Source organism: Drosophila nasuta, chromosome 2L (genome assembly GCF_023558535.2).
Source record: "Drosophila nasuta strain 15112-1781.00 chromosome 2L, ASM2355853v1, whole genome shotgun sequence".
Lineage (NCBI taxonomy): Eukaryota > Metazoa > Arthropoda > Insecta > Diptera > Drosophilidae > Drosophila > Drosophila nasuta.
Genome location: NC_083455.1, coordinates 27,146,020 through 27,159,530, shown reverse-complemented (window position 1 = coordinate 27,159,530; position 13,511 = coordinate 27,146,020). Strand labels below are relative to the sequence as shown.

Sequence of the window (13,511 nt, the reverse complement as noted above, 5' to 3'; positions counted from 1 at the left end):
AGATGAGAACCTATTTTTCGCATAGGGCGAGAAAAGATAAAAACCGAAAAAAGTAAACATCCCCCCAAAACAAAAAACAAAAAAACTATACACAAAAACAAAAACCAAACTCTTTCTTTCCTTTTAAGTCTAAGTCTTAAGTTAAACGACAGATACATAGCAAGAAGAAGAACACGAAGATGATGATGATGATGAAGAAGATGAAGATGAAGAGGAAGCTTAAGCGGAGCCCTTGAATTACTTAAAAAACAAAAAAATACAATACACACACAACACAGAACAGAAAAAAACAGTAATAAAATTCATTATTAAAATTAGACGTTACATTTTATGAATGATCGAAAAAGCAAAATGCAATTAAAAACGAAAAATATACAAAACAACACTCTCAAGTTTTAAATATGGTTTCAAAATTATTCGTATCCCATGGTCACACTTTTTGTCTATTGCTCTCTCCCCTTTTTTCCACCTTTTTCTGTCTTTTTCACAACGGGAAGTTTGATTTCTCTGCTTCAAATTCAACTCGAACGTGGGGAGTTCGAGATTCTTTCTCATTTCAGCATTTATCCCTTAACTAATGACTACTCTTAAGTATTTAATGTCAGTATTAAATGAAAAAACGGTAACGATTCTTAGTTATTAGAGAATATATCGAATATCGAGAGGCAAAACGATTAATGCTAAAGTTAATTCATTTGTAAATTGTAAAAAAACCAAAACAAAAATATTGAATATATATTTCGAATGCATTAACAAAAAGGATGAAAAACTTTTAATGTTATATACACACACACACATGATACATTAATATTTATTAAGAACATACAATATACACTGCAGCAAATAATCTAGCAAGTTCTTAAATTGACTGAAATTTCCAACGAAACGAATCAATCGAAGCGCGCCCTCTTTCTCCCCCTTCGCCCACAGATTGACCCCAATTTGCAACAAATTCAGCCAATTAACTGACCCACAACAGAACAGAACAGCTAATGCAAATTTAATGAGCAAATAAAGGCTTCAAAAACCAGATCAATAACTCGATATACATAATATAGATATTTAGATATATACTACAATTTGATACCGAAAACAATGTTGAAACTGAGACAAAAACACACATACAAACAATTACATGCATTTTTGTAAATAAAAATTGAAACGTAACCAGAAGTAGTGAAAAACAAGCGAAAAGAGACCCACAAACAAAATGATGAATAAATAAATTATTGTAATTACGTAAAACCAACAACAAAAACAACTCACAACACAAAACAATTGGCAGTTATCAGTTATCAGAGATGCCAATAAAACCGATTGTTTCAATTGGGTGGGGCAGCTATATCCCTCCCTCCCAGCTGCTGCTTCTTCTTCTGCTCATCCCTCACAACCCTCCCTATCCAACCACCCAAGCATAATGAAACGCTGCGCATGCAGATGCCACCAAAGTAGGGGTAGTTATTCCAATACACAACATATTATACACATACTATAGGTACATAATTCATTGATTGATACCGTATAATCCTTATCGGGGTTGCACACACATATGTTGCAGGGTGGTTTCAGCTCGTTTGCAAACACTCCCCAACATCATTTGCCATTTTCAATGCAACGCACTGACTTGCTGCCAATTCAAAGTGTAACGTATTTTCTGGCTCAGCTATCGATACATTCAAATTTCAGCGCAGTTATCGGTTTGATTTCGATTAAGGGGCCCTCGCTTAGCGGAGACAATCACGCGAAAATCGTGCGTCGATTTTAGTTGCTTAGTATGGACACGAACCAATCAATGCTGCACTTGTTGCGCCATCTGTTGTTTCGTTGAGCAGTGACACAAACCAATTTAACATGAATTTCAAATGAGCGAACAAAAATAATGGTTATTCTTATGCTTTGTTTAATCTTTATTTATTAACAAAATTAAGTTTAATAAAAATATATAAATATTTGTACTATTTAAATGATTAATTTTTCTAGTATCCCGGTTCAAAACAAATGATTAATAGAGAAGGAGAGAGCGAGAGTTTGCACTTTATTGTAAAAGCAAATCGGGTCAATTGCTAGATCTAGTTACTTTAAGTATATACAGATATTCGCCTGGAATGCGTCGTTCCATGCATTTGACAGCCTTAAATCCTAACTTGACTAATTGCTCGATGATCTCGTCCGGTTTATTCTCGCGCAGCAGCAGCAGATAAAGCACACCCCGAGGTGAAAGAATGTTATCCAGTTGCTGCAGCAAAATGTCGGTGACACGTCGTCCATCCTTTCCACCTGCCCATGAATAGACTAGTGGATTGTCTACCAACACTTCACTGCTTTGCTGCTGCTCCTCATCGCTGGTCACCACATAGGGGGGATTAAAGAGCAGCACGTCCACCGAGCGAGGACGCAGTGCATCCGCCAGATTGCAACGAACGCTATCCAAGCGTGCACCATTGTGGCAAGCTGTCCGTTTGGTGGCATCGCAGGCATGTGGATTGATGTCGGTGGCCAGGCAGATTGAAGACTGCGCCAGACGCTTGGCCAGTGCTGTGATTATGACGCCGCTGCCGGAGCCCAGCTCCACGCAGAGACGCGGCTGCAACGAGTCGAGAAATGGGAGATCTGCCTCCAAGGCATCCAAGAGCAGAAACGAATCCTCAGCGGGCTCATAGACGTGCTCAAAGTCTGCCGCACTGAGATGCTGCGTATGCGGCGTCTCCATTACGATATGTTGGTGCTCAACGCCGAGTCCAACAGAGCCTGACGTCGCTGCTGCTCCTTCTCGATGAGCTTGTGGAGATTCGTCAAACGTTCCTGGCTGCTGCTTAGCACGTTGTTGATGATCGTCACCTTGTGCTTGACGTTCAGCAGCTCCTTGACCTTCTCGGCAAACTCGGGTATCTGCTGTTGTGCCTTCTCTATGTCCCGCAGCTGGGCGGCCAATGCATCCAACTGTCCACGCAGCTCCGACTGCAGTTGGATTGTGGTGGCGACGCGCTCGTCGAGCTTCTCGATGGTCGGCTTGAAGAGATTTGTGATGCCGTCGGCGAGAATGTCGCGTGTGGGGTTCGTGCAGAAGTTTTCCGTGTTTTCATCCAGCGAGGTAACCGTGGAGTCGGAATCTTTGTCCATTGTCAATCCTCTAAACTGCTACTCAGCAGTGCAGTATGACCGTGCGCTCAATTGCAAAATATACCAAAATAAAGATGATGTATCGAATAAAACTTGTTTATATCTATGCCATAAATATTTGCTATAAATACATATTCATTAAAATGTAAACAACAAAATATACAACTTTGCTTGCTATTATTGTCTGTTTCAACATTATTCAAAAAAACTTATTACAGTAACCAGTTGATGCTCGAAATTGTATCAACTGTGTGCATTAATATCGACAAACCACCACAATAACTCAAACAGCTGTGAACGATAGACTTCTTGTGGCACGGCTGCAATCAGTTTATCGACCAATCGACAGACCACCACAAATACGTGCTTAAGAAAAACATCAAGAGTGTTTTTTTTTGGTAAATAATTAAATGCTTTGATTCAGAACTTGTGTAATTTAGCTGCAAGCAAAAGGCCGGCGCAATGGACACATACTCAGTGGATATAGTATATCAAGCAATCAGTGCACTCTTCCAGGGTAACAATCCCAAAGAGCAGGAGAAGGCCAACAAATGGCTGCAGGATTTTCAAAAGTCGGTAAGTCGAAACACAAATGATGCAAGTTGTGAATTATAATCATTACGTGTGGCATGTGCAATAATAATGGTGTTGCGTTGACACTTGTTGCAGATCTACTCGTGGACGATTGCCGACGAGCTGCTGCACCAAAAGCGTGATCTGCATGCCAATTACTTTGCCGCCCAGACGATGCGCAACAAGATACAAAACTCATTCAGCGAACTGCCGCCGCACACACACGAATCTCTGCGAGATTCACTCATTACACACATTGGACAGATCGACGAGCAGACGGACAATGTGATTGTTACCCAACTGAGCTTAGCTGTCGCCGATTTGGCCCTCTTGATGGCCACGTGGCAGGAGCCCATCAGTGATCTGTTGAAGGCTTTGGCACCACATCCAGCTGCAATTTGGCCCCTTCTCGAGGTGCTCAAAGTGCTGCCCGAGGAGATTGACTCACGCTTCTTGCGCCTAGGCGCCAATCGCCGTGAGCAGGTGCACAAGCAACTGGACGCCAGTGCCGAATGTGTGCTCGAGTTCCTTTGTATGTGTGTGCAGCGCGAGGATCTCGATCAGCAACGCATCTGGAACGCCACACTGCGCACGTACAGCGCCTGGCTGGTCATCAACGCCTTTCCGCTCTCACACATCTGCGACAATGCGCTCTCGCAGCTCGCCTTTCGGATGCTCAGTCAGCCGGCGGAGACGTCGGGCAAACTGCATGACAACGCCTCCGAATGTGTGTGTGCCCTGTTAAGCTGCATGGGATCGCGCAGCGGCAGTCCCGAGGTGGAGTCACAGGTGGGACGTGTCTTTGAAGCTGTCTGCCAGTTGGAGGCTGCCTATCACTTGAGTGTCGCCCACGAGGACACGGATAAGACGATCAACTATTGTGGCATTTTCACCACGCTCTGCGATGCCTTCTCTTTTGATATACTGGAGCAACAGCACGCGATGAAGGGTCTGGATTTGGTGCTGTTGTGTGTCGGGCATTTCGACTATGAAGTCGCCGAGATTACGTTCCATTTGTGGTACAAGCTCAGCGAGGATCTGTTTCAGCGCTACGACGACAAGCTCACTGCCCGCTTTAGGCCGCACATTGAGCGGCTGATCAGCGCTCTTTATCGGCATGCGCAAATGGAGAGCGATCACGACGGACTCATCGAGGAGAACAACAATTTCTACGTAAGTAGATTAAGACAGGAATTAGAAATCTTTATTAATTTGTTTCTCGCTTGCAGGACTTTCGTCGCAAGGTGTCCGATCTGCTGAAGGATGTGGCATTCATTGTTGGCTCCAATGCGTGTTTCAAGCAAATGTACATTATACTCCAAGCGCCCAACACAACATGGGAGTCCACCGAGGCGGCGCTGTTTGTCATGCAGAACGTGGCCAAGAACATATTGCCGTAAGTAATTGACTGGAAAGGAGTCGAAGAGTTCCCCTCTAATACTCACTCTTTGCAGCGAGGAGAACGAGGTGATACCCAAGGTGGTGGAGGCGATACTCTCAATGTCCGAACAGACGCACATTGCGGTGCGCTACACGTCCATCATGCTCATAGGTGAGCTCTGCGAATGGATCGAGAATCACTCGAATCTGCTGGAGGCGGTGCTCAACTTTTTGCTCTACGCCCTGCAGCAGAAGAACGGCTTAGCGCCGGCGGCTGCCATAGCGTTGACTTCGATCTGCTCGGCGTGCAGACAGAATATGATTTGTCACATTAGCGGACTCGTGGAGATTGCCCGCAGCCTGGACAGCTTTCAAATCAACAACGATGTGGCCATCGGTCTCCTCAAGGGCATTTCGCTGATATTAACCAAACTGCCGCGCGAGCAGCTGCAGCCAGCGTTGCGTGAGATCGTCAGCTTTCAGCTGCAGCCGCTGGCACAGCTCTTGGAGAGCCAAGCGCCGGTGGAGAAGGGCGAGCGCAGTGATCCCGTCTATTGGATTGATCGCGCCTGTGCCATAATACGCCACACAAATCCCGATGTGCCCGACAGCGTGGAGCATCCAACAGTTGCAATATTAAACGATGCCTGGCCACTGATCTCGCGTGTGCTGGACAAATACCAGAGCGATCTGCGCATCATGGAGCGCACCTGCCGCCTACTCCGCTACGCAGTGCGCATGGTCCGCAAGCAGGCGGTGCTCCTGGTGGAGCCATTGATCAAGCAGATTGTGGTGCTCTATGCGGTGCAGCATCACAGTTGCTTCTTGTATGTGGGCTCCATACTGGTGGATGAATTTGCCAAGTCCAACGAGTGCATTTCGGGTCTGCTCGAGATGCTGCAGGCGTTCATTGAGCCCACCTTTGGACTGCTGCAGCTGGAGAATGGTCTGCGCAATAATCCCGATACTGTGGATGATTTCTTTCGACTCGCATCGCGTTACCTCGACTGTTGTCCGCTGCAGCTGCTGCAGAGCAGCCTCATCACGCCCATCTTTCAGTGTGCGCTCATTGCGTGCTCGCTGGATCATCGTGAGGCCAACTCGTCGGTGATGAAGTTCTTCATCAATCTGCTGACCTGGGGACGGAGCAGCAATCATCGGCACGCCGAATGCCGGCCGCTGGTCGTCGAGCTGGCCACTCAGCATGGCAGTGCGCTGGTCATGAACCTCATCCAGGCTTCGGTGTTTCAACTGCACTCGTATATGCTCGCCGATGTGGCCGAGGTGCTCAGCGAACTGAAGCATGTGGTGGGCAATGCGCAGATGGAACCGTTCCTAGCCAATGCTCTCGACTCGCTGCCCAAGAAGAATAGCGGTGGCTATGTCACTGCCACGCAACAGCAGCTGGAGGAGTTCAGCACCACGGTGCTGAGGTAAAAGTGAATTCAAGTTATTTCTTTAAACTTTTGCTTACTCCTTTCTCTCTTTTCTCTTGCAGAGCGGACACCACAAAGGCCGTGACCCAAGCACTGAAAACATTTACGCGTCTCTTTCGCTAAACAACGCTTTGCACACACACAGACACACACACACACATCGCACACCACGTTGGAGATTGTACATTGGAAATTATGTATACGCACCGTCGTCGAAAGCCATGGCAAGAACACAAACACAAAACAAGAAAACAAACAACAAACGAAAAACTTATTTATATAGCGTACTTATAGTTGGATTATATATACATATATTTTTATTATGATTTCGGGAGTGCGGTCATCGGGATCCTCACGGCAACGCATCGTACAATAAGTTGAATTATTTTAAGGCATTATTTAAGTTTAGCGATGACTTAAACTACGATCTGATTAAAATGTTTAATGTGACTTAACTCAGACACTTGTGACGCGTCTTATTTGCTCCAGACAACAACAATTTCCGGATAAGTATACTAGATTTTTAATTTGTTTAAGATACGAAATTAATGGATATTATTTGTAAAAAAAAGAAAGGGAAATTCTTTCGAATTCATTATAGTTTATTTTAAGTTCCAATATTTGCCTTGATTAATGTTAAGTTGAGAAATTCGTTCCCACGTCATAAAAAGAGTATGACGTCCAGAATTATATTTTATTTTAAGTTTGCCAATACTTGCCTGATTATTCTAAGAAATTCGTAACGCACATCTATAAGTGGAAATAAATGTGAGAGACGTCAATCAACACACAATTCTCACATATAGTAAATCAGAATTTATTTTCAGTAATGAGCTAATAACCCTCATTGAATTCATTTCATATTTGATTTATAAATAATCACGTAGAAATTGACACACATATTCGAGCTTTATTTACAAAAAGAAAAGTGATTCATCAACCTCATAGTCCACTTGAGTATTCCGTTTAATTTCTATGATATATATTTTGAATAATTTCATTAAATACATGGTATAACTTAAGAGTTAGATAAACAACACAAATTGACAGAAACTAAAGTGAGTTGGAGAGATAAAAAAGATATGGTGTATTATTAATACTAATTGCACGTTAAATTTGCTAATTGCACTTTCAGCTTTGCGCTACGTCCTCGATGTATGGATGATTCTATATGCTGTCTATATACAGTTGAGTGTGTGCTTTGTGGTGGGGGGAATTCAGATGGTCTCGGTGCGTGGATCGAGCTTGTGAATGGCCTGTGTGAGGCTTGTGATGTTCGCAGTGTTGATGCCTTGCCTGGACATTTCAGTGAGGCGATCCGTGATGGGTTTCTGATCCTGTCCGCGTTGCCACCTTAAAGAAAGACAAGAAATTTAAACAATTCTAAAGAGAAATCACTCCATTGACTCACCACAAGTGGGTGCAAGTGTGCAGCAGGGGAATGTAGAGTGGCAGCAGATCAATATCACAGAGCGTATCGAAGCGACTGAGTGCCAGGAGAGCCCAACGCTCCGCCGCAAGATGAGGCACCGGGGAAACTGTGCAGGCAGCCACCAGGCGACAGAGGATCAACACAACCGGTCGGGAACGATTCATGTAGATCTTGTTGAGCAGTCGAAAGCAGTTCTCGAGTATGGGTATGGCCATCTCGTTGCGACGCTCATCCAAGTACTGACAACCTCGCGTCAGTTCCTCGTGCTGCAGAAATCGAAGGAACGCTGGGGATTCCTTTAGCAAGGGATGAGCTGCCACATGACTGAGAAATGCCTCAAAGGCCATGCTGCGTTCTCGAATTAAATCCGCCGAAAAGTTGCCCATCAGCACCTTGTTGGGAAAGTTGAGCTGACCCAACTCATTGGGATGCTCACGCTTCAGACATTGATACAGCTCGCGGAAGTCCGTGTAGCGTCGCTCCAGCTTGGCGGGTTGGGCATCCATCACCTGGCTGTCCTGGCGCACTGTCAGCTCATAGACCACATAACGCTTGAGCTTGGGATCGTCGCCTTCGCGTGGCATAATGTGTGCCATGAGTATCTCAAAGCGGAGTACTGTTGTGCCCTCTGGAGCGGGCTTGAAACTCTTTTCCGGGCTGTTGTAGCGCTCCCAGAAAGCTGTCAACAAAGGAAAGACATTAACAAAAGCTGCAGCAGCATCGAGACTCGATCACAAACCTTTCTGGAGCGTCTGATCTGTGGGTTGAGGCACAGCTATGGCCAAGGCAGCCGCCTCTATGGCGGGACTCTCGAGTTCATCATCTGGATGGGGAGTGTCTTCCGATGGCTGATGGGGCAGCAGACGTTTGGCCATCACAGCATGCACTGAAACGAACACAAGCGAAACGTATGGAAAATGAAAGTCGCACTCTAATTAACCGACGTTTACTCACTGACTGGGCTGCGCTTGATTGCTGAATGAGAACAGGCGAATAAACAATAAAACTAGCTTCCGTACAATTGATTTGTTTATATTGTTTATCGCAGACGCTGACGACGTTCGTATTACGTTCGCGAATATGTTGTGCTGTGACTAATATATCAATCCCCCCACTGACCCCAGTCAGCTAAACGAAAACACTGCGCTCCCACTAGCGCAAGAGAGCTTTGTAAGTGGGCCGCCTTTGTCTTTGTCTGCAAGTAATCAGCGTTGCGACTACCGCATACCCTGTAAGTGAAGACTTGCTAAGCAGCTTCCAATTTAAGCAACTCTTGGTTGCCATTATTAAGCCTAGCTTCGCAAGCATTAAATATTTATATGTTTATGTGTTATTATTATTATTGTTATTAATAATATTGTACACACTTCACCAACTGCACTGGCGAATGCATAAACTCTATCTTCGAAGCCTTTGCTGAGTGCAGCAAAACATTTGCATGTTATCGTTATCGGTAGAGCAACATTGCACTACTCACGACTCACGAGTCAGTTATATATTTTTATACCAAATAGCTTATTGGCAAGCAAATCTAAAATAAATTCCAATATTTTAGAGTACAAAATATTCTCATGATAAAAATATAATTTTGCAACTACCATTTAAGAGCCTAACTTTTACATATTTTGTTTTAAGCCGCAAAGGAATAACATATCAGCTGTGCGGTATATTTGTTAACTGCCCAGCTGCGGTCACACTGCTCACGACTTATAAAGTCTGCCCGCCGCTATTGGGGACACCCACACACAAAACAACACGAAAAGATGACGCTGCCCGAGTTTTTTGGCTGCACTCTGCTGGCATTTGGACCACCGTTTTCGCTTTTCGTGTTCACCATCGCCAATGATCCTGTGCGCATCATTATTCTGATAGCAGCCGCCTTCTTCTGGCTGCTCTCACTGCTGCTCTCCTCCCTGCTTTGGTTTGCTGTCGTACCTCTCCAAGATGTGCTGGCATTTGGCGTTGTGTTCTCGGTGCTGTTCCAGGAATGCTTTCGCTACATCATCTATCGCATTCTGCGCAGCACCGAGCAGGGATTGCACGCCGTGGCCGAGGACACGCGCGTCACTGAAAACAAGCACATCCTGGCTTACGTTTCAGGTCTGGGATTCGGCATAATTTCCGGCATGTTTGCATTGGTCAATGTACTAGCTGACATGGTGAGTGAATCAATCACATACTTCGAAACTTGTTAAATTTTACCATACCGTTACCATATCAATTCCAAATTGCAGACTGGACCCGGCACAATGGGCTTGAAGGGCGGCACTGAGCTCTTCTTTATCACTTCGGCCGCTCAAGCGCTGGCCATCATCCTGCTGCACACGTTCTGGAGCATCATCTTTTTCAATGCCTTCGACACAAACAACTACTTACACATTGCGTACGTGGTGGGCTCACATCTCTTTGTCTCGCTGCTGACGCTGCTCAATGCGGATGCACATTATTGGGCCACCTTGCTGCCCAGCTATATTGTGACAGTGCTCACCGGAGTGTTGGCTTTCAAGGTGGCTGGAGGAAGTGCCAGAAGTGCGAAGCGGTTTATAATGTGTCAATGATCTGATGACTCGTAGCAATAACCTCGAAAGTATTAGGCTTAAGTCGGAATCCAACTGGAGGCGCAAAAAAGCGCCTTAACTTAAAATATAAGAAAGTCGAATAGGATCGACTGTCAAATACCCGCTACTCATTTCAACACGATTTTATGTGATAAGAACATTTGTATTGATTGTTCTTTGTGTAACTTTGATATGATTACCCATTTTTAAAGCAATTCTTAACCGCTCAAAGAAATTTCTTGAATATCTTTTTAATTTCCTATCCGATCGTAGAGAAATTCTTAGTAATCATAATGGCTTAAACTTTTTAATTAAAAAAAGAGTTGTTTAAAAAAAATTGAAGGCTTACAAAATATGGTAATACAATATCTTTAGCCTACTGCCAATAACTGATTCATACCCTTTCCAAATAATTGTCTAGCGGGTATTTTGAATCCAGATACTGGAAGCGCTTTGTACGCTTTACCTTAAATAAATATTAAGCAGCTTACATTGTACTAAACTTATGTCGGAGCTTTTATTGCTTGCGTGTGGAATTTAAACTAAATGTATAAACTAAAAGACTTGTCTCCGATAATCTCTTCAGTCTACTGACTGTAATCCATTTTGCGCACATTGATGCCATAGTCGGCCAAAGCGGGCTGCAAATCTTCCATTGTGAGGGTGAATTTACGATCCTTGGCCTTGGAGCCGCCGGGTGCGCTTGCGTTCTGCATGTGTGTCCGTGCCTTGGAATGCTGCAGGGCATCATCGATGATGTCCGACATGAATTTCTGCGTTGCAATCGAAATCAAGCGCACAATACGCTTGTCATCCGCATGGAAACCGCCCATATTCAAGTAGTGCGATGTCACTGCAAACAGCACACATAATATATTGCTAAGCATTTCACTATTAAGTATTAAATTTTACCTGCATCCGGCAGTAGAGGAGTGTAATCCTCCAGCTGCAACATGAAGTCGCTGAGATGCGAAGCTGGAGCTGTGCGATCTCCGCCAGCAATGGCATTAAAGTTGCTGCTACCACCAGAGGCGCCACCTCCTCCACCACCACCGGAGTTGGCTTGTCCCGAGGAACCACCAGCGCTTGGATGGTAAATAATGCCAAAGTTGGAGCCGACCATTTCGCCCAAAACAAAACAAATGCAAACGTTCTGGAAAACTGCTAGTGGAAAGTGTGACCGTTGTAAGATGTCTGGGAAATTGAAAGTATACCGCAAGCGGTCTTGCTGGTATAATACTAGAAATATTTATCGGACTGGCGAAATTTTGAGTAGGTGCGGCTTTTATTTGTTTTTAATTACACAACTTAAAATCCAATAACAGTAATATTTTTCTTTCGGCTTAGAGTAGAGATCAGCTTAGGTTTGTAAAATGCAGTATGGATGCAACTTCATAATATACTAGCATGCTGAAATGCCCGTTAATCGAAACGTTATATTTCCCGCCCTCAGGTCATTATAATTGAGTGAAGATTTTTTTATTTGCATTTTATTACAAAACTTGACATGCATTCACAGTTAAATTTTCGATTCAACTCTTAGTTGAACTGTGCTATTTATCTTTCTTTGTTTTCTTCGGCTTTTCTGATGACTTGCATACTGACTTAAGAATATAAACGAGTATTATCAATGATAGACCGCCAACAATGGCCAATGGCAATGGACCATAACTACTGACGTGTTCCAGAATTTGTTTAAGAGAGATATCATCCATCAAACCAGCTATCGGCGGAACAGGCTCCGGATGCGATGTCTTTGCAAAACCGCCCTCCGCAAACTCGATGAATGCTTGTGGCGTAAACTCCTTTAGCGTATAACGATACAGCTTGCCTTGACGCAACAAGATGAACTCTGGTGTCTCCACAACATTGAAACGTTTCGCTGTGGAAACTCCAGCAGCCAAGGCATTCACTCTGGCCACATTGATCTTGCGCTTCAGCTTGCCGGCAACAGATTCCCAAATGGCATACAAGCGCTGGCAGAGCACACACTCAGCGGAATTGAAGAATATGAACCAATCTCCAGTTGTTGCTCCAGTTGAGGCCTGTGTCAAATGCTCAAACGTCTCGTCGGACAGCTCCTTCACAGCAGGCTCTCGATTGTCGCCGAAGAAGTGCAAGATCTCCTCGGCATTAATGTCGCCAGTGTATAGTATGGGAATTCCACGTCGGAAATAGAGTAAAGCTGGTTCCCGACTCGGATCGTAAATGTGTATAAGATTGCTGTCATGGGCTTGCACAACCGAAGCGCCAAGCGTCTGCTTTAGCTCGTCCTGGGCATTGGCAATAACGCGTTCATACTCCACACACTCTCCGCAGTTTGTGGCCCTGGTAAACAAAGCCACCACGTCGCCTTCGCCGGTTAGAATGTGAATCAAGTCTGAGTCATCGACGCGCTCGATGCTAGCGCTACAATTGGCAATTACTCCAATAAATAGTACTAGGATTAGCTTACAAAAAAACATTGTGAAGCCAAGAAAATAATAAATGCACTTGTTGCCGACGTCGACGTTGTGTGTAAATAAAATTGGCTAGTGGTGATTGTTGTTCGACAAGCGGCGTCGTTAGATTTATCGATAACAACACAGAAAACCGTTAAATAACCTCTAGTTGCAAAATGAGCACCTCGTTTTTTTAAATTAATTTTTCAAAAATATAATATTTAAATTTAAACAAGATGAAGATATCATATATATAATTTTTAATGTTACGAAATGCAAATGCAAATCGAATTGTAATCGATAGGGACGATTTTTGGCAATCGCTCACGCCAATACCGGTGGATCATCTCCAGTTGCAGTGCGCGCGTTTTCTGATATGTGTGCGTTTTTTTTTCAATTGTTGTGCCGGTTTTAATTTGTTTGTAAATAATGTTAGGCTTGTGAATAATTATCGAGTGAAATGCTTATCAGTTACCCGATCCTGCAGATACAGTGAAAATGTTGGAGATTGGTGAATGCACCATCTACGTTATGGTAGATTTCCTCTAGTTGCAATATGCGCGTCTTGTTT

General features: G+C 44.2%; 7 protein-coding genes across 8 annotated transcripts in view; 2 read left to right on the top strand and 5 right to left on the bottom strand.

Annotated features, from left to right (window-relative positions):
- Window positions 1-2,005: 2,005 nt before the first annotated feature.
- On the bottom strand, window positions 2,006-2,710 carry LOC132797209 (methyltransferase N6AMT1). Its single transcript, XM_060808782.1, has one exon. It carries the CDS (start codon window positions 2,708-2,710, stop codon window positions 2,057-2,059), a length of 654 nt encoding a protein of 217 aa, XP_060664765.1. The 3' UTR covers window positions 2,006-2,056.
- On the bottom strand, window positions 2,710-3,184 carry LOC132797216 (SNAPIN protein homolog). Its single transcript, XM_060808813.1, has one exon. The coding sequence runs from the start codon at window positions 3,118-3,120 to the stop codon at window positions 2,710-2,712; it is 411 nt and encodes a 136-aa protein (XP_060664796.1). The 5' UTR covers window positions 3,121-3,184.
- A 67-nt stretch (window positions 3,185-3,251) lies between these two features.
- On the top strand, window positions 3,252-7,567 carry LOC132797154 (transportin-3). The gene is made up of 5 exons (XM_060808691.1): window positions 3,252-3,696; window positions 3,790-4,866; window positions 4,923-5,089; window positions 5,148-6,506; window positions 6,572-7,567. The coding sequence occupies exons 1-5, from the start codon at window positions 3,583-3,585 to the stop codon at window positions 6,630-6,632; spliced, it is 2,778 nt and encodes a 925-aa protein (XP_060664674.1). The 5' UTR covers window positions 3,252-3,582; the 3' UTR covers window positions 6,633-7,567.
- Window position 7,568: 1 nt separating this feature from the next.
- Window positions 7,569-13,511, bottom strand: part of LOC132797189 (sorting nexin-21) — a 79,807-nt gene continuing 73,864 nt past the window's right edge. Inside the window, exons 1-4 of one of the 2 annotated variants that reach the window (XM_060808752.1) lie at window positions 8,896-9,093; window positions 8,681-8,827; window positions 7,921-8,620; window positions 7,569-7,862 (exon numbers count right to left, since the gene is read on the bottom strand). In XM_060808752.1, the coding sequence (XP_060664735.1) occupies window positions 7,727-7,862; window positions 7,921-8,620; window positions 8,681-8,827; window position 8,896 (984 nt within the window). In that variant the 5' untranslated portion in view covers window positions 8,897-9,093 and the 3' untranslated portion in view covers window positions 7,569-7,726. Of the gene's footprint in view, window positions 7,863-7,920; window positions 8,621-8,680; window positions 8,828-8,895; window positions 9,094-13,511 lie in introns of those variants that run through there. The other variant, XM_060808761.1, reaches the window with a different exon arrangement.
- On the top strand, window positions 9,639-11,005 carry LOC132793270 (gamma-secretase subunit Aph-1). The gene is made up of 2 exons (XM_060803038.1): window positions 9,639-10,100; window positions 10,176-11,005. Exons 1-2 carry the CDS (start codon window positions 9,705-9,707, stop codon window positions 10,497-10,499), a joined length of 720 nt encoding a protein of 239 aa, XP_060659021.1. The 5' UTR covers window positions 9,639-9,704; the 3' UTR covers window positions 10,500-11,005.
- Window positions 10,791-11,688, bottom strand: LOC132793278 (transcription initiation factor TFIID subunit 10b). Its single transcript, XM_060803049.1, has 2 exons — window positions 11,412-11,688; window positions 10,791-11,352 (listed from the first exon to the last, which is right to left on the bottom strand). The coding sequence occupies exons 1-2, from the start codon at window positions 11,620-11,622 to the stop codon at window positions 11,087-11,089; spliced, it is 477 nt and encodes a 158-aa protein (XP_060659032.1). The 5' UTR covers window positions 11,623-11,688; the 3' UTR covers window positions 10,791-11,086.
- On the bottom strand, window positions 11,963-13,035 carry LOC132793262 (thioredoxin domain-containing protein). The gene has a single exon (XM_060803028.1). The coding sequence runs from the start codon at window positions 12,962-12,964 to the stop codon at window positions 12,053-12,055; it is 912 nt and encodes a 303-aa protein (XP_060659011.1). The 5' UTR covers window positions 12,965-13,035; the 3' UTR covers window positions 11,963-12,052.